We start from the raw sequence: 25,228 nt of genomic DNA on the forward strand, positions 1-25,228 counted from the left end.
AAACTGTCTCAGGGACCGCCTCCTCCCATATAATCCTCCCCGCACACGCCGGTCTTCTGGGAGGAATTTGCTGCAGCCTCAAAGATCTAGGCTTTCGGCTACCTCCCAGAGGGCATTTTCTGTTGTCACCCCCAGATTGTGGAACGACCTGCCGGATGAGATTCGTCAACTGACATCTTTAGACAGCTTTAAAAAAGCTGTCAAGTCGGATCTCTTCCGGCAGACCTTTCCTGGATAGATAATCCCACCCTCAAGAACCCTCTTCTCATGAGAGTCCCTAAGGTCCTCTCTGGAAATTTGAGTGGATTGCTGCCACAGTTTGCTGTTTTGTTTTTGTCTGTTTTGTAATGGTGTGTATGTGTTATGTTGTTTAATTTGTTGGTTTTAATTATAATTGATTTAATAACTTTTTAAGGGGGGAGGGAAGTTTTTGTTAAATAAAATTATTATTATTATTATTATTATTATTATTATTATTATTATTATTATAAAACCACAGTTAAAAACATAAAATCAGCAATCATGGGTCAGATGCTCTCATTCCATACAGAACAGTCTGTAATTCATAGAAGGTCATGTGGGTATGCATGTCGAAAAAGCTCTGTCTTAACCGCCTTCCTGAAAATTTCCAGGGATGTAACAAGGCGGATCTCCTCTGGGAGTCCATTCCATAGTCTGGGGGCAGCTATACTAAATGCTTTTGGGAAGTAGAAACATATTTAGATGCTGGTACCTCTAACAATTTCTTCCCATTTGTTCTGAGAGTGCAGGGCGGATTGTATAGGGAGGTGCATTCCCGTAAGTAACTTGGGTCCAAGCCATGTAGGGCTTTAAAGGTAATAAACAACACCTTGTATTGTGCTCTTTACTAGAATATTCATGCTACAACTTAGTGCTCAGGGGTGGATTAGGGAACCTCAAACACTGAGGCCGAATCTGTCCCTCCTGGAATCCCAGTCGGCCCTCTGGGATTCCTCAGATGACTTTTACCCCTTGTGAAGTTTACCTCTGGTGATTTCCTAGCATTTCTATTTTTTTTTTCTTCCTTCAGTCTAAAAAGGTGAAATTGTTCTCCTAAAACATTGTCACTGATGGTAAGAGCTTTGGGCTTTATCACATCAGCCCCTTTCGCACTGTAGTCCTGCAACCTGGTACAATACTGGCATAGGAGCAATGGAGCTGCTGCCAACATTGTGTTCCTTTCCTCTCCCTTAACCCCTCTTTCCCTCTCTGTCTCCCATCCTTCCCCTCTTATGTCTTGCCTGGCATGCTTTTCACATTTTTAATCCCCCCCAAACTTTTTTCATGCTATTTTGCAGCCCCAGTCCTCTCTTAAAACAATTTCTGAAACTTCAGGGCTCCAGAGCACCAAAGTAATGCCAAAAAAAAAAAAAAAAAAAAAAAAAAAAAAAAAAGTTGGGAATTATTTTTTAAAAGGGGAGGGGGTGAGGGCAAGGGGAGGAGGGGACAGTGAGACCATGTGACTGCCAATCGCGCTACTGCCATGTGAATTACTCTCTGCACCCGTGACATGGTGTGATTGGCATTTCATTCATGTGTTTCCCTCGTGAATGAAAAGACACAGATCAAGAATGGGGCAGCTATGGAGGGAAGTGGCGTTGTGCAATCAGCATTGCCGATGCCACTTCCTTCCCATGGGAATCGTTGCTTAAAAGCTGCGTGTGATAAAGATCCCTTTAAGCATACTCATTGGCAGTTTTGATCATGCCCTTTTGCATTTGGCTCTTGCCATTGTATCAGTGCAGTCTCTTAAATGGAATTTGGCCCTCAGACTTATCTCCCTTGGCCTTGCTTCCGACCCACTTTCTGCCTTCATATTTTTTGTTGAGTAATTAGAAATTAAGCACCAAGAAAACTGTTTTCATTATGATATATATTTCCTGAATAGGCATTGGCTATCAGATGCCTGCTGGATCAGACTGAAAGATTCCTTTAGTGTTGCATCTTGTTTCATAGTGTAACCAGTCAGATGCTTCCAGGAATCTCACAGGCCTTCATCTATTATTTCCCCAACTATTTGCATTTAGTGGTGTACTGCATCTGAGGATGGAGCTTTGATGTTATGTTTATCCCATTTCCCAAAGATGTCATGGAAGGTTAACATACAGGAGGGGAGGAACAGATAAACTTTCACTAATCAAAATACACCCAGTGGAGGAGATGCCATGAAAGGCTACAATGGGGGAGGTGGTACCAACAGAAATTCACCTGCCTCCCTCAATATTGCTCCACTCATTATTGCTATTTTGAAATGGGTCTCCTCATTCTTTACCCTCTACTAATGCTGCAGTTTTCCAGCTTAATATTTACAGTGTTTTGTTTCAGTTGCTGAAACATCTCTATTTTTTCAGGGAGTTAAATTTACCGTGTTGAAAATCAACTCTATAGGATGATGTCATTTTAAAGAATTACTGAACAGAACAGTCACAGTATTGTTTCATCATTCAAGCTTGGAATGTGCATATTTTTACAGTGGGGCCTTGGTATTCACTGGAGTTTGGTTCCAGGTTCCTCCCCACCAAGGATGCCAAAATCTATGAATGCTCAAGTCCTATTATATACAGTGGAATAGTAAAGTGGTGTCCCTTATTTAAAATGGCAAAATCAACATTTGTTTTTTGGAATTTTTATTGGAATATTTTCAAGCCATGGATGATTGATTCCATGGCTACAAAGGGCATGGCTGTATTGTATATTTGATTATTACAAGCAAGCTAATGACATTCAAGCATACCTTTTAGGACTCCAGGTTAGCTATGGGTGGGAGGGGGAGGGAAATGTTTAACTAATTCTAAGTCTTATCTAATTCATAGACAACCATTAAAAAGAATTAAGAAACGTGTAAATTGCATTTGCATTCTTTGTAGTTGCTTCTGTATGAAGCAGAATTTATTTTATGTACTCATATGTTCAAGTAAAGTTGCATCATCCAAGTTATATATTGTATATAATTTTGAAACAGTTTATTACGAGCCTTTCAAGAAGTAAAATCAATTTACTCCATAAGATTAGAAGTACTGTTAGAAGAGGGTAATTTAATAATCAGAATTTAGATTTTGCCACATTTGGACTGTAACATGTATTAGCATGTTATCAGTGGCTGCATCTGCACTGGAGAAATAATCTAGTTTGACATGACTTTAACAGCCATGACTCAGTGTTGTAGAATTCTGGGAATTGTAGGTTGTTGTGGCACCACAGTTCTCTGACAGAGAAAGCTAAATGTGTCACAAAACTACAATTCCCAGAATTCCATAGTATTGAGAAATGGCAGTTAAATTGATGTCAAATGGGATTATTTCTACAGTGCAGCTATTGTTGACACGTAAGGAAAACCATATGTTGGCATTGTATTAAATTACAGTTTGATCAACTTGAATGGTCAATTGACTTTTCATATATTAACAGTATTACCATTTGACTTCCCTTTGTTTGACTACATCAAAGCATCCCACAAATGTTCTTATATAGATGGTAGTTTGCCTATTCTGTATTATATTAAGCTTTCATTTCTTAGCAAAGCAGGGCAGGTTGCCTCCTAAGCCTAGAGCAGTTAGGGAAAGCTGCAAAATGAGTTTGAGTTCAGACATTTTATAAATATAAATAAGAAGCACCACAAAATTAAAAGTTTTGTCTATTAAGTTATGTCTCTTGTTGATTTAATATCCGTTTACTAAAATACAACGTTTCAAATATATGTGTAGACTATTACTAAGTAAGGCTGCATCTGCACTGCCGAAATAATCCAGTATGACACCACTTTTACTGCCATGGCTCAATGCTATGGAATTTCAGGAACTGTAGTTTTGCGAGACATTTAGCCTTCTCTGTGAGAGAGCTCTGGTGCCCCAACAAACTACAATTCCCAAAATTCCATAGCACTGAGCCTTGGCAATTAAAGTGGTATCAAACTGGATTAATTCTGCAGTGCAGATGGCCTCCAAGTGAAGAAAACCTAAGGTGACAAGACAGGTTGGAGGTATGGTCCCAGTGTGAGAATAGATGTGAATGCACAGATGCTTGTTTTCATCATATGAACTCTATAGAGCAGCGATTCTCAACCTGTGGGTCACGACCCCTTTGGAGGGGGGGGGGTCGAATGACCCTTTCACAGGGGTCACTTAAGACCATCAGAAAATACATATTTTTAATTACAGTTATTACATAGCAATGAAAATAATTTTATGTTTGGGGGTCACCACAACATGAGGAACTGTATTAAAGGGTCACAGCATTAGGAAGGTTGATAACCACTGCTATAGAAAGATGCCTACCAGATTTAGCAAAGTTGGAGTAGAGCCAAAAATTTAGAAATCTATTATATTTTGGCCATCTTCCTTCTGCTAGTCCTGGATTCCTTTTGAAAAATTTATATGGATTCTTTTCAGTGCAATAGAAGTGTGTGCTAAAGCTGTCTTTACATCATTTTGTCCTGTAGGACTGCTATTGGTAAATATGATTAAATGTGGCTGAAACCACTTTTGCTTTGTTTCAGTACTCTAACTGAAACTAACCAGGGGCTTCTGAATGCTTAGGTACACAATCTTGTATAGTGGGGAGCAAAGCTAGCTAAGCAAGGAGAGCAAAGTTGTGTGTTCAGGTGTAAGTAGTTACCTAGGATCCCAAAAGTGTGGTTTCTGGCTGATTGAATAAATATCGTACAGGGTACCTCTATAAATTTTAATTCAGCTAACAAAACAATTAGCACCCTGGCCTAAAGGCTGCTTTAAAATATAGGAGATCAAAAGGAATAATCTGCATTAAACAGATAATAACTAGCTACTCTAGGCATAAGCTTGACTTGACTAAAATATATAAAAAGAGAAAGTTTGTTAGTAAGTCACAGTGAGAATAAAAGGGCAGCTGCTAGCACAAGGTTATAAATGGAACACTTATATCAGTTACTAAATGATTTCATAGAAGAAGTAGGTTTTGGAGTAGGTTTGAAGGAGATTATTGTGGATCTTCTGCAACCCACAATTCACAGAGAGTATCATGGCACAAGGCAGAAACATGGGACCTGACAGGAGGTAAATTTTATTTTAGATGCTAAAAGGTTTTGCTGTGGTTATGATTTCATTGAAAAAATAAATCTTAAGGGCAAGCACACATCTTGATTTATGTTTCCTTTTCCTATTTAATGTTCAGTAAACTAGGAAACTGTTTTTTCCCTTCCTAATTTAAAGCTGTGTTCATTTCTAGTGGTTCCTCCATGTAAGGTCACCATTTCAGTTATCCAACTTTTGATGAAAAAACGCCAATCTCAATTTCAGGATGGTCTTGTTAGTGTTTGTAGAAAATGTGCTGATGCAGCTTGGATGGTACAACTGAAAGAAGACACTGTTATTTTTCAGGAGTCAAGGAAAAGCTTACCCTGATCGACAAAAACACATTTCTTCATTTTCCCAGTATACTGAGCAAATATGAATCTTATTTACACATCCATCAACAGGTTGTCATTTTATTTAAGTTGATAGTTTAAATGGGCATTTAGAAGACATAACTCCTTTGAAAAACACTGCACTGCAAAAAGATCCCTGAAGCTTTTAGTTTTGAGTGGTTAAATGACATGATTTTGGGTTGTTTCAGACATGAAATATGATTGAAAATTAGGAATAGGGCCTTGCAGGGTTTTATAACCTTCCTATCATACATGCATTCCTGTCATCCCCTTTTAACTAGATTTGGTGTTATATGAAAGGATTACTAAAATTAAATAAACTCCTAGCTTCTTATAAAAGCCTGAAGAGCAGGTAGAGCTGGTCTTTTTAACAGAGTAGTAATAGTGATGAAATAGCAGCACCTTTGGTATAGAAGAGGTAAGCAAGACCTAATGAGGACATATCTTCTTCATGTTGCCCTGAAGAACACCTAGGTATGGGATAGAGCCCCAAAAACCTTCCTCACAATGCATTATGTTGTGTTTAGTTTTGTACTCACTCTACAAACCTATCATTTTTATTAATTGTGCCTTGTTCTTATAGATTGTTTCTGCCACATCATTTCTGAGCACTCTTAAAACTTGTGTACTATTAGATGAGGGTAGAGTGGGGTTTTAGTCAATGCCAAAAATGTAGTCAGAAAATTGGTTCTGGAAATTTTCTTAGCTGTCATGATCAATACTGTTAGTCCTAGAATAGAGTAGAATAGCAGTGTGTGAATCAGTCCCCTGACCTTTTTTAAGGGATGTAATCTAAGATGCTTCGGTCTGGAGAGGGAGGAATGGTGGCAAGGAACACTGATGGCCAGTATTGCAGCCACCAGGTTGTGAGTTCGATCCCAGGGCTCCAGGGTTGATTCAGTCTTGCATCCTTCCATAGGTCACTAAAATGTGTACCCAGCTTGTTGAGGGCAATTACCTTACATATTGTAAACCACTTTGAGACTACTTAGTTCAGTATGAAGCAGTATAGAAATGTAAATGCTATTGCTATTGCAGGGGGCAGACTGCAGAAACTACTTTCTTTGTTACTGTTTTTCTGTTCTGTGTCTTTTCTCTAATGGGTTGGAAAGCTTTAGAATGTGGAAGGTTTTGAGCAGACTAACAGCAAGGAGGGTAAGAATTATTAGTACAAGTAATCCCAAATAACTGTTGACTAGTTCCTGAAATAATTCATTTAATACAAATGATCCATGCAGGGTGTCTCTCTTGGTAAATATAGCACATTTTGTTTCCGTTGTGTGATATAAGGCTGGCTTTATAATTTTTCATGTTACAGAAAATGAATGCTGGTGAAAAGGAGGCAATCTGCTCAATAAAGTGTGTTGTACTGGAGGACACAAAACAGTGATGAAGAATATCGCTTTAGACTTAAACCCAGAGCCAATAAACTCTTTCTGTACAAGTTGTAGAGAGTCATTCTGCAGGTGGTTTGGTTCTTTTCCCCGTCTGTTATTTTTGAGCAAAGCCAAAAGCTGAAGAACTGGATATTTGGAAAATATTATTACAGCAGTCTGCTTTTTTTTAACATAGGTCTTTCACTTGCTGCAGTCCTACTTGGACTCCAAACAGAAGGCTAATTCAGGCTTTCTTCAATGCTTGAGCAACATCATCACTTGTATTGAAGCCAAGCTGTGGTTGGCTAAGAGGTATGTTAAAAAACTAAACTTATCACAGGTTGATAACTGATGATAGCATTGACATTTTTGTATTGGACTAAAGACATAATGAAGAAAGTTGTTTCAGTCAGGAGGTAATGGGCTGGATGAGGAAAAACAGATTGAAACTGAATCCAGACAAGACGGAGGTGCTCATGGTAGCAGCCCCGAAACCAAGAATTGGGTTGCAACCTCCAGTCCTGGATGGGGTCACACTCTCCTCCAGCGACTGTGTTCGCAGTCTGGGGGTGCTCCTTGACTCGTCGCTCCTGATGACAAATCAGGTAACTGCGACGGTCAGGAGTGCCTGTTATCAGCTTCGGCTGATACGCCAGCTCGCCCTTTTCTGGAAGTAAGGGATCTCGAGACGGTTGTGCACGCGCTGGTAACCTCACGCCTTGACTTCTGTAATGCACTCTACATGGGGCTACCCCTGTGCTTGACTCGGAAATTACAGCTGGTTCAAAACATGGCAGCCAGGCTTGTGTCAGGTACATCTAGTAGGGACCACATTACTCCGGTTTTGAGGTCCCTCCGCTGGCTGCCTATCAGCTTCCGGGCCCAGTACAAGGTGTTGGTTATCACCTTTAAAGCCCTAAATGGCTTGGGTCCAAGCTATCTTAGGGACCGCCTCTTCCCGTACAATCCTCCTCGCGCTCTCCGGTCCTCTGGGAGGAACTTACTGCAGCCTCTAAAATCTAGGCTTGCAGCGACCTCCCAGAGGGCGTTCTCTGCTGTCGCCCCCAAACTCTGGAACGACCTGCCAGATGAGATCCGTCAGATAATATCATTAGACAGCTTTAAAAAAGCGGTCAAGACGGATCTCTTCCGGCAGGCCTTTCCAGATTAACCATCCCGGCCCAGGTTCCCAGGTTCCCTGATTCCCTCATTCCTCCCGTGGCCCCATCTTAGTGATGGTTGAGGATCAACAGAGGGATATCAGGGTTTTTAGTTTTAATTGCTGTTTTTATGCTGATATTGTGTTTTTAATATGTTATACTATTTAATACTGTCTTAAGGGGGGAGGGATAAAGGGTTTTTAATTGTCATAATTTATATTTTACTGTTTACTATTTTACTGTTGTTAACCGCCCGGATTGGTTTGCCAGAGGGCGGTATACAAATAAATATTATTATTATTATTATTATTATTATCAGCAAACCCTCCCCTTTTTTTGCTCTTTCCTCCTAAATGTATGATACAGTCATGAACTTTGCTGTTTTTAAATACTTCTCTTCTGTTGCCATGTCACATAGTCAGTTCCTATTTATGTGAATGAAGATGTGTATTTTTAAAATGTTCAAACACAAAAGGAAATTTCTTTTTTAAAAGTTAGAGTGGAGGTGGCATAGACTGAAAAGAGATCATTGCTGTGGCAAAAACACAGCTAACAAATTCACCAGTTTTACAGGGCAATCCTACAGGCACTGACCTGTCAGAGAACCCCTTTGAACTCAGTGAAACATTATTATGAGTAGACACATGGTAGCAAAGAGGTTTCACTTTCCAAGAGGCTTAGAAAATCTCCACACTCAGCAAATGTTTGTAGCTCACCTAACTAACTGATTTAGCTGGAAGGTGTAGGATACATTGAAATATTATATTGATTTGAGAGTCTTATTCAAGAGGTGGAGTTAGTCACTTGTGACATCTATGAATACAAATTGGACCACTATTTAATATTTACTTGATCATTTTAAATCCAAGAGTAGAAAAGTCCTGCCTAATCAGAGGCTGGAGTCATGCGACCCTCCCGATGTTGTTGGACTGATGCTGTTGTTGATAAGGAATTCTGGGAGTTGCAGTCCAACAATATCTAGAGTGCTGCATGACTCCCATTGCTGAAATAAAGAGTAGCTTTATGGATGAAAAAGGGAGGAAATATCATGATTTAACTGGGTTTCCTTGGTTTATATTATCATATTTGTAGGCTTAATAAACCTAGAGATTCATGAGCCTTTTGGATGGAGACATCTATAGTTAACCATAGTTTTCGGGGGTGTTCTCACTTAAGATTTGAAACGATTTAAAATACGTTTTTAATAAAACCGATTCAAAATAACCCTGGTCTTATCCCGCGTTCTGAATCGCTTTTATTCTTCGTTCCTATCTGGTTTTTTAAATCGAAGTTTTTACCTGCAAGCGTTCCTACTTGGCATGAAATCGGTGTTTAAATAAATTGATTTTTCTCCTCCATACCTTATTTGGAGCTGTCAATCAATAGTACGTCAGAATGACGTAACGTTAATCCGGAATATTTGGAAGCGATTTATCTTTTGGCATCGTTTCCATTTCATTGACCGTTTGTGAATTGATGTATTTTTGGCGGGTTTTTTTTTCAAATGGACCAATGAAGGTGCTTAATCGCTCAAACGTCCTCTTCTGCGTCTCCCCATATTACCTGCCATAACTCAGTGCTAGGGAATCCTGGGAATGGTAGTTTATTATGGCACCAGCACTCTCTGGCAGAGGAGGATAAATGTCTCACAAACACAACAGTTCCCATAATTCCTTAGTACTGAGCCAGGGCAGGTTAAGGGGTCTCAAACTGTATTATTTCTACAGTGGGTTTGGAACTACAGATGAGGGTTTTTTCATAAATTAAAAAAGTTGTTACTTTATAATTACCTTATACACACACACACACACACACACTCATATGCAAACACACACACACAAATATATATGTGTATATATACCTATATGTTTGTGTGTGTATGCATTTATATATATATGCATGTGTGTGTGTGAGTATTCATATATAATCGTGTGTGTCTGTCTGTCTGTCTGTCTGTAATGTGTGTGTGTGTGTGTGTGTGTTTGCCAAATCGGATCAAGGAGGAGAAGGCAGTGGGTTTCAGTGGGTAGAGACTGTTCTGCATCCAAAGCCCAGGGTTGGAAAATGGGATCAAGGAGGAGAAGGCAGTGGGTTTCAGTGGGTAGAGACTGTTCTGCATCCAAAGCCCAGGGTTGGAAAATGGGATCAAGGAGGAGAAGGCAGTGGGTTTCAGTGGGTAGAGACTGTTCTGCATCCAAAGCCCAGGGTTGGAAAATGGGATCAAGGAGGAGAAGGCAGTGGGTTTCAGTGGGTAGAGACTGTTCTGCATCCAAAGCCCAGGGTTGGAAAATGGGATCAAGGAGGAGAAGGCAGTCAGTTTAAATGGGATAGAGATACAAGACAGAAAAGGGGAAAAGAGAATGATCCCAGCGGCAAAAGGCTACAGTCAAAAAATAGATAAAGGTACAAGAGCGAGGGTGAGAAAGCAGGAGAGAAAACAGAGCGTGGGGTAAAGACCTAAGAGAGAGGAGAGAGTGAAAGCCAAATAAAGCAAGAGCAAGAGACGTCCCAAGACAGCCAGGGAGAATCCCTTCAGAGAGCCCAGAGATCAATGAAGGAGGCTGCTGGAAAAGCAGGGAGGGAGCACTCTTCCCAAAGATTCTCTTTCCAGGGTTGGAGGAGAAGGCAGTTTCCATTTGAGAAAGGGAGGGAGAAAGGCTCTATTCCCCCCCCCCCCAATTGATCAGAGCCCTTCCCTGCCTGGGCGAGATCAGATGCCTCCTCGTGAGGAGCCTTCCCTTCCCTGCCTGGGCAGATGCAGGCGCTTGAGCAGCCGGGACTTCAGGCGCTTAAAGCGCTGAAGAGATTAAGCGCCTGTAAACCATTAAAAAAAAATCCTTATCTATTATTGAAAGACCACAGCGGACAAAGGGGTGAGGGAAGCAAAAATGGCGACAGCCACGACGGATGGGGACAGAAAGGGCAACTCCCCCAAGGCCAGCCCCATCGCACTCCGCTCCTCCCATCCAGCTAACCCGATTTCAAAGGCTGTCGTTCCTATTTAAATGCTCCAGTTCCTATCCCGATTCAAGGGGAAAATGTAGGTTCAACCCTAGTACTTTTTTAACGCGCGTTAAATGACGAAAACACGATTCAAAATTTTAAACCGCTCTATGATTCGAATTGTAGTGGGGACGATTGCGGGTTGCTCTAGAACCGTTCTAGGTTTAAATCGGATCCTAGTAGGAACGCCACTCCTAGGATTCGATTCAGAACGCGGGGTTTCCCCTAGTGAGAACAACCTCTTCGTTAAGCTGATTTTATTCAAATCAGAGCAGTATGATTACCAGCTTCAGAAAAAGCCAAGATCCATAGCTATAGATCCAAACTGTTCCAAAACTAGTAAGTATCATTTTTAAATTGGGTAGAATGAGAAGTTACAGCTAATAGTTGTTGTTTCTGTAAAAGGGAAAGCACACTGGCTTCATTTACAGGCAGGAACAATAGTTTGTATCTTGGTTTGATAAAACAAGTTTTGTTATGATTCTCTGAATACTGTCAATATTGTTAGTATTGTAGTCAATACTATTAGTATTATAACAGAGTTGGGGTTGTTTCAATAAGAGAAATATAACAATTCTTATCTGAAATGATTTTTTAAACTTCTGTTATGTAACTCAAGATAATATGTAGCTAAGAATGGTAGACTGTATTCTTTTTTCATACCTAGTATCCACCTTTAGTCCAGCCATCTTTTTCATTTATGAGAAAAACACAGCTGTTCTGCACAGGACAAGATATTTTTGAGGGGTAAATATCAGTAGGCAAAATAATTCCAGGAAGTTTTTTGTGGGTTTTTCGGGCTATGTGACCATGTTCTAGAAGAGTTTCTTCCTGATGTTTCACCAGCCTCTGTGGTTGGCATTTTTCCACAAAAAAACTATGGATGCCGGCCATGAAAGCCTTCGACTTCACAATCCCAAGAAGGTTTGACTTACTGTACTCTTTAGAGAGAACATTACATCTTAAATGTTCCATTTAAAATTTGTTACTAAAGAAAAGAAAATATTCAGTTCACCCAAATGTTTTTCTTGAATGTAATTTAACAAAATATGTTCAATATACACAGTAAAAAAAACCCTTCTGATTAAATAATTTTGAACACAGGGGCCTGTTACAGACAGCCAAAATAAAGCTGCTTCGAGTCACAGTGGAAGTATGGTGTTTCAATGATGCATGCATCCTAAGAGTCCAGAAGCCACACCAAAGCCACGCTCCAGTCCTTAGGGCTGGAGTGTGGCTCTGGTGCGACTTCTGGACTCTTAGGACGCATGCATCATTGAAACACCATACCTCCACTGTGACTCGAAGCAGCTTTATTTTGGCTGTCTGTAACAGGCCAGGGAAAGATAAAACTCAGTAAGTTATATCACATGTATATCAAAACTTATGAGGTATATTAATAGTTACTTCTCATGGGTTGGATCCTAGGGGCTGTACACACAGGCCAAAAGGCCTTCCAACCTGTTGTTGTCCTGTTTAGATGGCACAGGCCAACAGCACCAGACTTGTCATTGGCCTGCTGCTCCCAGTCTAAACTGTCATAGCCAGTTGTGAGGAACAACCTGGGACTGGGGATACTGGTTGCCATTCTGGCAGCCTCAGCCTGATCCCAGCCCAGCTGGCCCTTCATCTCATTTGGAAAAAAAACCACATCTGTTTGCAGTGGAGATTCCCAGAGCTTGCAAGAGTTTTGACAACAACTTGCTGAGGAAGCTTAGGTAGAGATTCTACACTGAGCAGGGTATTGGACTCAGTGGTCCATGAGGTCCCTTCCAACTCTGATGATTCCTTGTTGGAGAAAATGGAGCCACCTCCATTTTCTATTGCCATTGTTCCATTTATTTTTTTCTTTTCTTTTCCTGTTTACTGCCCCTGGGGAGGGATTTCCTTTTCCCCATCAACATCCCACCTGCCTTTGGCATAACCTGGGTCAGTGTACCCATGAAAATGACACATGCTTCTTTGACCACAATCCTTAACAGAAAATGTTAAGCTTATGGCTTCACTTGGCATTTAATTTAATCAAGCCCAGTTTTTCCAGCTTTACAGTCCATCAACATCATGGAACAATGAAACGTGGCACGAACAAGGCTGATTTGTCTACACCCACAAAGCACCCCTCTAATTGGTATAAACTAGAATGGGTTTATTTTTAAGTTAAAGTATAGCTTTCGAAATGGGTACATGCTTTTAAGCATCTGCATGAATAATAGAACCTCTTTTTTGCTACCTGTATCTTAATATTGGTGCAAAAGGCAATTATTTTCCTGACATTTATAGTCTCTTACCTTTTCTTCCCTCTCTTTATCCACCTCATTTTTACCTTCTTGAAATAGTGGTTGAACTGTGTTTTTATATGTGTTTGTCCTGAGGTCTTAGTCTGGCATTTATACCATGTGCAGTTTTCTTAAGGCACAGTTGCCAAAATTAGCCCACTTAATTGTATTGGTACCCAATTTCCTTCTACTTCTTTTATGTAGTTTCTCCCTTCGTAGCATTTACCTTTTTGAAAAGGCAGGGGGAGAAGATTTGGCTTTACTGGACCATATTTTCTTTTAGAAGATTACAGTTCCCCACTGTTTTGGCTGACATGGTACCATATTCAAGGGAAATGTTGCAGGCTCTAGGAGGGAGAAGGAACTTGTGTTAAGAAAGTGAGGTCCTTTAAGAACAGAGTTGTGCTGGCAGACCCCCACCCCAAAGGGAATAGAATTAATGTCTGGATACATTTGTTTAGTTGACAGCTATGCAGATGAGTAGAATTTATGAAGAACACCAATTTAGTAAGAATGTGGTCTCTAATACCATTCACTGTTTGAGGGTCATCTTTGTCTGCTACCCCATGAGGTGTGGGTGATTTTCCATTGTCAAGATAAAATCAAACAGATATGGCCCAGTTTTTCTAAGCAGCAGGGCTCCCTTTTGCAGTCAAGTGTGTATGTAAAGACGAAAAAAGAAGAGCATTAAAATACTTCCAAACCCAGTTTTGTAGGCACCACCGCACTAAAATTACGACTTCCTATGGGCATGGCACTTAACGATGTGCATCTTTTCTCAGAGCAAATATTTGCATTCATTTTATAATCTGCTCTTGTTTTGCTTTTCAGTATTTCATTTTCCTGGCTAGCACAGTTACAATCCCTTAAGTAAAAGAGTAGGCAGCATACTCATGAAATGGTGGTCCCACACTGTTCTTATACAGTCCACATTAAAATGCTAATAAAGTACTTGCTTTATATTACAAATAATATATTAAAATGTTTTAAGATATGGATCACATTTACACTAAGATTAAAAGTAGTCTTAAACAGCATAAATTTTTTAAACAAACCAGGCCTTCCTGGTTTTAGTTTTCAAAATACCTTTAGTTTGAGTCCTTCTTAAAATATGTAACAATATTTAAAAATTACTTTTATATTATTCTTATTTGTGGGGAGAACAGGTCATTCATTTTACTGTGATTAAATTGTATTATATTATCTGCTACAAAGATAATTTTACAGAAAGAGTTCTATGAAAGTGTGTCTTTGCTTTACTTTCAAGTGTCAAAATAATGAGAATGTACTGATATTATTTTGCAACATCATTCATACTTTCCCCCACCACACACAGTTCTCTAAACACAGAATGTTCAAAGAAACCAAAATGAAATAATAAACTAAAATTAAATTAAATATTGCACACATTGTTGTACCTCAAACACTATATGGTGGGCCCTTGGTAATCGCTAGGGTTTGATTCCAGAACACCCTATGGATATCAAAATCCACGGATGTTAAAGTCCCATTATATATAGTGGCATTGTAAAATGGTATCACTTATATAAAAAGGCAAAATCAAGGTTTGCTTTTTGGAATGTACTCTATATATTTTTTGAATATTTTCAAGCCATACATATGGTTTAATCCATGGGTACAGAGGTCCAACTGTACTATAATTTGGTTTGTATTTGTCAGTGTATAAGTGACATACAGATATAGGTCCTTGCATCTGGACTGGAGGAAGGGGATTTCCTTGGCTATTGTTTTGTCCATAGCATCACCACCAGAAAGTGCTGCATGCATAGACAGAGCGGAAAGGGAATCCCTGAAAAGCAGATGAAAATTGTACACGCACACACACACACACACACACACACACACACACTTACTTGCCTAACCTTTATAAAGACTAGTCATCAGGCAGAATGAAATTGAAGCTCAATAGTAACAGATAAGTCAGACCCAACATCTGTCTTCCACTGGTAGAAGCACTTTGTCCATGATATATTGACATTTAGTAGCATACATAGTTGAGACTGTAAGTGGTTTGCATTTACTCACAACAGTGTTGGCAGAAAGTGGAGGAAATGTTTAATTCAGATTGTAGATACGAATATTGCCTCCTTCTGTGTGTATTTGCCTTCAAGTTGCGTGTTGGTTTATGGCAACCCCATGAATTTCATAGGGTTTTCTTAGGCAAGGAATACTCAGAGGTGGTTTTGCCAGTTTCTTCCCCTGAAATATAAAAGAGGAATTTTTTTTAGAGCTAATTGATTTACATTTGAAAATCCTGAAAGTAAAAATTGGATATACATTACATTTGTTTAAAAATAGAATTTGAAAGTACATCAGCTATCTGAGGATTAAAATGCACATGCAAAATCGCAGCTGTGTGTAATGAAAAATCATGTAGTCAATTCACAGCAAGGATCTTTCCTTAAATAAATATATAACAACATAGGAAGGACTAAATAGTGCAGTTATTAATATCCATGAATTCTGCATCTACTGATTCAACTTTCCATGGCTTGAAAATATTTTTTTTAAATAAAATAAAATCCAAAAAGCAAACCTTGATTTTGTCATTTCATATAAGGGACATCATTTTACTATGGCCTGTTACAGACAGCCAAAATAAAGCTGCTTCGAGTCACAGTGGAGGTATGGTGTTTCAATGATGCATGCATCCTAAGAGTCCAGAAGTCGCACAAAGCCACACTCCAGGACTGGAGCGTGATTTTGGTGTGGCTTCTGGACTCTTAGGACGCATGCATCATTGAAACACCATACTTCCACTGTGACTCGAAGCAGCTTTATTTTGGCTGTCTGTAACAGGCCTATGTCATTGTAGATAATGGGATTGGGCATCCATGCATTTTGTATCCAAAGGAAGACATGAAACCAAACTCCAGTGGCTACCAAAGTCCCACTGTTGTAGGATGAGTTCAGACAATTTTTGTAAAACTATTTTTCCTTTTATAAATTGTAGGTGAGAGAATTATGTACCAATCATAAATATAGTTATCTGTAAATTAAAATTTAAAAATATGTTTATGAAATAAGCTTATTAATAAATCATAACCTTTACCTCAGGGTAAAATAACCCTGGATTTGCATAGAGTTTCTAAGAAACTCCATTGCAAAAGTGCACTGTTTAGACAGTCCCCCCCCCACTCCTTACCCTTCCAGTGGATGATCCATCTGAGAAGCCTCTCCTCCAGTCACTTTCCTGATGCAGAAATGGGGTGGCTGGCCCTTAGGCACCCCGTTTCCACATCAGACAGGCGACTGGGGGAGTGGCCCCTGGAAAGGTAAGGAGTTGTCCTGGGTTGATGTGGTGAATGGATATGTGAACACCTGCTGTTCCCCGCACTAACCCAGGGACTAACCAAGGTGATCATCGGGGGCAGAATAGCAGGGGCTCAACCCGTGCTATCCTGCCTCTTCTGCTCAGGCTCTCTGTGGATTTCACAAAGAGCCCCAAATGCTCCTGAACAAAGAAACTGCACATACCATTCTGGCTACCAGCATTTCTGAATCTACTGGAATGTTTTCTTTTCTAGGATGCACTTGCAGATGTGTGTGTGTGGAGCAGTCTTGCTAGGTGCAAAAATAGACTAAAGAACTAAGAAATTGTTATGATAATTTAATGTTAGCATTAAATTTGGGTAAAAGACAAAAAAATTAGAAATAGAAGCTTCCAAATGAAAGCCTGGGAAATTACCTGTTACATATGCCTAGTAAACATTCTAAAATCCATTCAAAACTACCATTTCAATAAGTATAAATGAGGTTCCACTTTATCTTAATATAACTAAACATATTCATTAAAAGGTGATTTTCTGATACAGTTTGTGATTGATTGAATTGGTAGTACTTTAGATGCTGTATCAGTGATTTTAAAGCATGGTTTAAAATATAAATACTGTCATTGACTTGGTTTCTAGGCAAAATCCTTGTTTGGTGACTAGAGCAACATATATTGATGTCCTTGTCTTGCTGAATAATTATCTTGGAAAATCCAGAATGAAAGGTAAGTTATTATTATTATTATTATTATTATTATTAAACTTTATTTCTATAGCGCTGTAATTATAAGTTTGAGTTAATGTATCACTTTCCTACCAGTGAGTGAATGTGGAGATCTGTATTTTGGCTGGTGGAATATGTTTCATTAGATATAGCATTCTTAAACTTCGTTAAAGAATTGAAGTTGGAGAAGGGAGCTATATGGAGACAAAACAAAGACAATATCATGTTAATGGTCTTGTGGCTAATTGTTATCAGGTTGGCTTTGATTTATGACCAGTCCTATAAATGATTGATCTCCCAAGATACCATGTCATCAACAGCTCTGCTTATACCCTACAAACCCAAGGCTGTAACTTCCTTGATTGAGTCTGTCCAGCTGTAATAGGGTCTCTTATGTTTTCTACACAAAACTAAGCATATTGACCTTTATGAGTTATGCTGCCTCATGATATGGTCAAGTGCCATTGTTTCTTCTATCAGTGCCAGAGTAAGACTTAGAGGTTCAGGATGAAAAATTCCACTTCTAAGTACAAATATTTTGAAATATTTCTCATACAGAATGTTTGAAAATCAGATTTTAAAATATTTTTCTTCTGTTGCTTACAGCCAAATATATTTAAACGCTGCAAATAATTATTTAGGGCATAGTCTTCTAATCTCTGCTGAACTCACTGCTATTCCGCTCTGTACCACAGGGATGGATAATTGCAGTGGGTCTAGTGGGGCAAGCTTGTTCTTCCAGTTCAGGAAATGCACACAGTGCCAAAAATGCCAAAAACGCTAACTGTTTATGAACCTAAAAGAAGTGGTAGAAGTCCACGTCTGGTTTTTAAAAAATCAGTTTTATTTCATATTCAAACAATATGTGGGGTGGTGGTGGCTGCAGCCAATGTAAAAGGTGGAATTGCCTCTCCCAGAAGCTTCCATGTAAGGAAATTAATCCACTCTGAAGACCAGAAAGAAGACAATTCAAGGAGTCTGGAAGAGTTGGTGGGGGCTGAAAAAGGGGCATTTGGGGGCTATATGCAAATTCAGGGTTGCTATTTGCCCTCCACTGCTCTCCTGAGACTGAGTATTATTTATATGTAATATTTATGTATATATTTTTAATGTAATGTTCTTCCTGCCTTCACACCTATTGATGTCCTTTATGGTTAGCATAATCTGCCACTACTCCAGGCTTTAAAGCACTGCTACCAAAAGTGGTGGTCCCCAGACCTGTGATGGTCCTTGGTGAGTTTAAGGGAAAGAAACAGTTGTAGCCACTGGGCACAACTGTGGTGCTGGCCTCCAGCACATGGGGAGAGGGATCACCATGCTCCACATCAGATAGCATGAGAAGCTGCTGCTTCAAAGGATCACTACGATTGGAATAGGGAAGCCTATTTTTATTAAACTATGATAAAAGAATCCACTGTAGCCAACAAACAACTATAGGAAAGAGAGTATGATCAAAAGCCATTGCACAAAAGTATGCATAGAAATGGCTGAGCTTTACTTAATGCTAAATAGTTGTTTACAAAGGTATAAAATAAATTACAGTACTTGTTATACAAAACCTTGCCAAATCAGTCTCTTTAGAATAACATTTTATCCTAATCTTACCATAGATGTATGGAGAACCTTTAGGAAAAGGGAACATAATTTACGTTGTATTGCATCATTTATTTATAAATATTCAAAAGTCATATATATTAAGTTTTCTAGTACACAAACATATAATGGTTAAAAGTAATGAACAGTGTTCTTATCTAAGTCAAATATATTTTCAGTTTGTCATTAATTATACATGGTTCTTAATTTGACTTTCTGCCAGATGTAATAAATATATGTCAGTTCTGTTTCTGTTTTATCTCAACCCCAAATATCTTTCAATGACCTGTTGTTGAAAACAGTGGTGAAATTTTTGAATTGTTTGTTTAAATGATACGTTCTAGTTGTAGATCATTTTAATAACGAATTAGTACTTGCTTTCAAAGAAGTTAAATGTTACTTAAATAACCATTCCTGTGGGCTGTCATGAAGATTAGGAATTAGGGGCCATGAAAAATAGTTTTGAAAGTGGTGTGTGCTATTAATTGAGCAAGACAAAACTGATCAAGTTTGTGAGAAAGACATCAGATTGAGCATTTCAGTTCATGGTAGCAGGAAAAACCCACTATAGATGAGCTTGTACATCATGGTAGGCTCTGCTTTACATGGCAGAGCACCAAAATGTGGCATATTTTCTTGATTTCTGGTGTTTTTCTCTTTCCTCCTTTGGTAATTTCTTGTTATGGAACAGACAATTGTGGAAAAATACTAGAGACAAACTGTGGCTGCAGGTTTATTTGTCATGACAAACTGTGGTTCAAAATAAGCCAGTTTTGTGTTTTATTCTGTTTTGTGGTGACAAGCAATGGTTTCTTGGCTTAGGTGGGTTCATATATCATAATAAGCCATATTTCAACCAAGCTTATAATGCCTTGTAAAGTTTACATCCCTGCCTTTCCCCTCCTATACTGTCTGTTCAGGCTCACAGGGGCCTTCATATGTGCTGTGCAGCACATTTAGACCAGTACTTTTTTGATCTTAATTTTGGGACAGTTTCCAAGAGACATTCTAAACTCACAGATGCATTTACAATATGCAGTACTTCAACATTCACCAAACATTTCAAACAGTAGGCTGCTGTTGCTGTTGCTGTACTGTTCACCTGTGTGTGGGTCAGCTATATATCCTAAATGGCTAGAATTTTTTAATTTAGAAATGTCTCTGTTTTGTTGAAAGAAAACAGATAATAGACAAAAACACACAAGTTCTCAGATCAAAGCATTTCTTTGCAGAAAATGTTTCATTTGCCATGCACTAAAAATAACTAGGCACAAATATCTTAGTTTAATATCAAAGCCTCTTTAAAGTACTTTGGATCTAACTTAAAAATAGTAGTTCTCAACACATGATAATAAAGATAGCTTGCATTCTTGTGCAACCACAGTGGATTTTCTCTTTAAAACATAGTATCCTGTTTAGGTATATCTAAATGTCACACTTATAAATAATTGCACTGCTCTACAATATAATACATAGTGGCTTTGCTCCTGTTTCTATTCCCCCCTACTCATTTTTCAACATTTTGTTTTATTCTGAGTTTTGTTTTAGTACAAAGATTCAAGACTTCAAACAGACAGCCCCAAAAGGCTGCTGTCGGGTTGCATACATGCCCTGAACGCAGCAGAAAGCTGCCCTGGGGACGCCTCATCCTGGAAGAACTGGCCCAAAAAGGAGCAGTAAAAATGCCTCTCCTTTTTGGCAACTGGTTCAGGACTGTGGCGGCAGCCTGGATCAGGGATGGGTGTGTGCAGCTGCCACAGTCTTGCAGCAAATGGCAGTAGTGCAGCCCTGGCATCTATTAATGTGGTTTATTTCAAGGACAGTGAAATAAAGAAAAAATTAAGGTGTAGTTTTACAGAGGACTATTTGGACTTAAGTCCCATTTAGTTCCGTTAGGGCTGAAACAGACAGCCACGAAGGGGCAGCTTGAAGCCGCCCCCTCCAAAGATGCCTTGGGACCAAGGCAAACATACACCACAGTCCCAAAGGTGCCCTCCACTGCCAGCCGAAATAGGAGCTGAAAAGATCTGTTCCTTTTTGTGCCCTTCCAGGTGCTCTGGGGGTGTGCAATGTCAAAATGCCATACCCCTGGAGCAACTTGAAACCACTCCTGTCTGGTCAGCTGTTTCACCCCAGGGTGGCTTTCGGGTGGCTTGGGGGCATGAGATATAGTTAGTTAGTTAGTTAGTCAGTATTGCTATCCATTCTTTCCATATAGTAAAAAACAATGGAATAGAATTAGACTTTTCCAAAAATAGCCACCAATTTAGTAATGTCCACCCATAACACCTTAGGTACTCATCAACCTTGCTTTCTTTTCATAAACAGTAATGTGAACACTTATTTTACCAAGTTTTTCTGAGGGTTAAAAATATACTCAGTTTCTGTTTTGTCTTAAATGTTTCAATTTTAAATTATAATTAGTTCATTCAGCTCACATTTAATCTTTTTAGACTAAATTTCTTTAATAAAAAATAAAAACTATTAAAAAATTTAACAAATTTAGAGTGGTGGATATCAAAGTGGTAATAATGCATAACAACATAAAAGAACTGCTGGATCAAACTTAGGACTCATTAGTTTAGTTTATCTTCCTGTTTTGAACAATAGACAAGGAGATTGTCTCACTCTATAGATAGTTGTGTTCTTTGTATTCTGAATTTAGAAACCAGCCAGCTCAATTTGAATTATTTCCAATTATTTCTTAGAGGTGAATTCCAAATTATGAATGTGTATAACCTACCTGCTTGGATTTTTACCTCCTCTTCTATTGCTATTCCATTTTTCTTCATCCTGGCATAGGAAAATTGTGCAATGGTTGATCCTTCTGTCAGCATAGTTTTGTCTGCAAATAGAAGTGCCTCTTTAATTCAACTTAAGAATGGAGCCAGACATTTACTTTGGAAATTAATGTGCATATTGGTTTAATAAAAATTATGGCATTGACCAAGGGAAAGAGTTTGATTTAAGTAAGGCAGAAAAATAAATATGTAAATGGAAGTCAGGAAAGGTTTTGTTTTTGTTTTGTTTTGTTTTTGTTGAAGGTAAAAAAACATGAATACTTTTCTATCATTGGCAATGAGGGGTATTTTTTTTCTGGGATTTTTTTTTTTAAGAAAAGGGTGGAGTGGAAGGGAATGTCAGAAACATTTGGTTGTTGCTTGAGATTATATAAACAAGTGTAAAAACTAATCCAGAAATTTGTGAGAACATTTTTGTTTGCTTATCCGCGCTCTCCCCAATCAGATTACTAGTAAATGGACGGAAATAGGTGTCTGCTGTTTTTGGGGAAAGGTGAATTGGTAGATGTTTTGGACCAGACCAGCTCTGTCGCGTGAGGGGAAAGTGAGCTTGGCCAAATGGAGTGTATGCTGTCTTTTGCAGCAGTGGCATTACTTCCTCCCCCAGGATCTCTTCCTCTGCCAGAAGTAGATGCCTATTATTTGTGAGGCTGTTCCACCAACACAGCCCAAAACTTTTAATTCCACAAATTAATCCCCTTAGTGGTAGTGTGGTAAGGCTTTAGGCATGAGATGGGCAGCCAATAACTGCAAGTCACAGCAATATTAACTTTTTAAAAGGTTTACTAATCTAATATAAAAACAACAACTTTTGTTAGAGCTCTCAATTAGATCCTAAAATAAGAGAAAAAATATTTTGTTTCAAGTTTACAGTAAATCCCAAGTGAGCAATAAGAAAACAAATAAATAATAAACAAACTCTTCTAATCACAGTTCCTAAGAAATGCAGGTCTTACACATTTCATATTCTCTTCCTCTCAGTTCCAGGCAAGCAGTTCTTTACAGAAGCCAAAACTGTTTCCCCATAGATCAAGACTCACTTTCTGGCTATTTCTCTGCTTCTGACTGTTTTCTTGGGTTACTTCTTATTGGTCTACTTGCCTCGTCTCTGCCTTCTCTTTTCTTTAGTTCTTAATTTCAGTTGTACTTCCAGTTCCGATTCAGCCCTTGCCAACTCCATGATTTTAAGAGCAATGATTGTGTTACTTGGTCCCATGGTAAAGTTTCATTGTGGAATATTTCAGTGCTTATTCGTTACTTGAAACACAAAATGTAGATTCAGATAACTCAACTTTTAAATGTATAAAGTCACTTGAAAGACATCCCTGTACTAAAAAAAATAGTTCATAAAAAGATGAGAAATGTTTTCCCCTATATGATGGAAATCTATTCCTCCCTCCCTTTTCCTGTATTAATTAATCTAATAATGATAGACTTGATGGAACCCAAGGTTGTTAAACTAGGTGTGGAGAGAATGCCTTAAATTTTTTAACTCTTTGTATTTTAACCAGTTATCATATAGAAATACGTATGCAATATTTTACTTAAGCATCTAGAACAATTTTTGAACTTAAAACATATAATTCTGAAGAACTAATGTGCACTTGGATTTTGGTAAAATGGATTTTTCTGGCTCAGCACTCCAAACTTTGCACACATTTTCAGTAGTAGATTATTATTATTTTATTCACATATATACCGTCTTTCTCCCACTGCAGGGACTCAAGGCGGCAATGAGGATTTGTCATGTCCTTTTGTCTGTGTGAAAAATGCAGTCTGTGGATTGCATTTGCTGAATTTTGCTTAAAGTATTTATGTGTAATAACTGAAAAACATTTTTTACTTTTCTTCCTCATCTGACCACCCCATCTCATTTTTTTTCAGGAACAGAGTTGCTCAGATTTGAGGAGAAAATTGGCACGGTTATCTCCGATTCTGAATTGGTAATGGGTATCAGCCACTCTCCTGCAGTGCCCGGACTTGGTCAGTATCTCCAAAGCCTCACCAAGCTCTACATATCTGTGTGTTCAGTCACTACAGATCTTGGATTTGTACACAGTGGTTTACTTGCCAAAGAGGAAAGACTGGACTCTTGTTTGTCAGTTGCACATCTGCTACATTCTGACTTCTGTGAAGTGCGTTTATTGGTCTTAGATGCAATCCTGATGTGGTTAAATCAAGCAAATTCTAAACATGGGATGGAAGGAGGAAACATTCTGTTGTGTCTACTGTCTGGTTTGGAAGCAAGTCTCCTTAAGATAGCCATAATGGAAAAGCATCCAGAATGTTTTTGCAAGGTGAAAACACAAAGTTTACTTCCTTTTATAATAATTAAGGATCCAGTTAGGATAAGAAATTGTTCGTTTATTTTATTTGGTTGTTGTTGTCATAGGTATTACAAGCTCTTTACTGTATGGACCTGAAAAATTTGCTTTCAAAAACAGAAGATGTTATAAATATGAGTCCAAAAGATTTCCTGCAGTGGGTTATGAACATTGCAGATACCTCTGACAGGTATACTATCTTGTTTTTTTATATTTTGCTTATTTATAAATGTTTACTTCTAGCCAAGAAATAATATTTGATTTAGGAAACAAGAAAGGTAAATGTTGCTATGTCCTTAAGAACTCACTTCTGCTGTAATTTTACTATGTGGTCACAAAGCCTTGGTGAGATAGGTTACAGTTTGTTTCTTTTTACATTCATAGTCTTATCTTCTAACCCATGTTTAAAATTGCCCAAAATGGCAGTGTTCATGAACTTGATACTGAAGTTTCAGGGAAATGATATTATTGAAACTTAACCTCTTGGAGATTTTAAACTGAATTTAAAATTTGTAATCACCCAGAACATTCATAGAATCATAGAATCATAGAGTTGGAAGAGACTGCAAGGGCCATCCTGTCCAACCCCCTGCCATGCAGGAACTCTCAATCAAAGCGTACCCGACAGATGGCCATCCAGCCTCTGCTTAAAGACTTCCAAGGAGGGAGTCTACACTACACTCCAAGGGAGTTTGTTCCACTGTCGAACAGCCCTTACTGTTAGGAAGTTCTTCCTAATGTTGAGGTGGAATTTCTTTTCCTGTAGCTTGCATCCATTGCTCCAGATCATAGTCTCTGGAGCAACAGAAAACATGTCAGCTCCCTCCTCAAAATGACATCCCTTCAAGTATTTAAACAGGGCTATCATATCACCTCTTAACCTTCTCTTCTCCAGGCTAAACATCCCCAGCTCCCTAAGTCGTTCCTCATAGGACATGATTTCCAGACCCTTCACCATTTTAGTCGCTCTCCTTTGGACACGCTCCAGTTTCTCAATGTCCTTTTTAAATTGTGGTGCCCAGAACTGGACGCAATATTCCAGGTGGGTCCTGACCAAAGCAGAATATAGTGGCACTATTACTTCCCTTGATCTGGACACTATTGATGAAGTCTGAAATCGCATTGGCCTTGTTAGCTGCTGCATTGCACTGTTGACTCATTTTCAACTTGTGGTCTACTTGGACTCCCAGATCCCTTTCACATGTAGTCTCACTCAGCTAGGAGTCCCCCATCCTATATCTGTGTATTTTATTTTT

At 38.7% G+C, this 25,228-nt stretch overlaps 2 protein-coding genes across 4 annotated transcripts in view; one reads left to right on the forward strand and one right to left on the reverse strand.

Annotated features, from left to right (window-relative positions):
• Positions 1–25,228, forward strand: part of THADA (THADA armadillo repeat containing) — a 203,073-nt gene that overhangs the window by 140,809 nt on the left and 37,036 nt on the right. Inside the window, exons 30-33 of the mRNA XM_089529183.1 lie at positions 6,995–7,110; positions 17,170–17,255; positions 23,533–23,945; positions 24,041–24,162. Coding sequence (XP_089385309.1) covers positions 6,995–7,110; positions 17,170–17,255; positions 23,533–23,945; positions 24,041–24,162 — 737 coding nt within the window. The remainder of the gene's footprint in view (positions 1–6,994; positions 7,111–17,169; positions 17,256–23,532; positions 23,946–24,040; positions 24,163–25,228) is intronic.
• Positions 13,858–25,228, reverse strand: part of LOC149310556 (uncharacterized) — a 37,557-nt gene continuing 26,186 nt past the window's right edge. For 2 of the 3 annotated variants that reach the window (XR_016281682.1, XM_089529181.1), the window contains 3 exons: positions 21,591–21,692; positions 17,348–17,448; positions 15,101–15,457 (listed from right to left, as the gene is read on the reverse strand). Coding sequence is in view for 1 of the 3 variants with exons in the window: in XM_089529181.1 (XP_089385307.1) it covers positions 15,365–15,457; positions 17,348–17,448; positions 21,591–21,692 (296 nt within the window). In the remaining 2 variants the exon portion in view is untranslated. Of the gene's footprint in view, positions 13,881–15,100; positions 15,458–17,347; positions 17,449–21,590; positions 21,693–25,228 lie in introns of those variants that run through there. The other variant, XR_016281681.1, reaches the window with a different exon arrangement.

Source organism: Sceloporus occidentalis, unplaced genomic scaffold (assembly GCF_023333645.1).
Source record: "Sceloporus occidentalis isolate IW3139 unplaced genomic scaffold, rSceOcc1.0.p SCAF_6, whole genome shotgun sequence".
In the NCBI taxonomy this organism is placed as follows: Eukaryota; Metazoa; Chordata; class Lepidosauria; order Squamata; family Phrynosomatidae; genus Sceloporus; species Sceloporus occidentalis.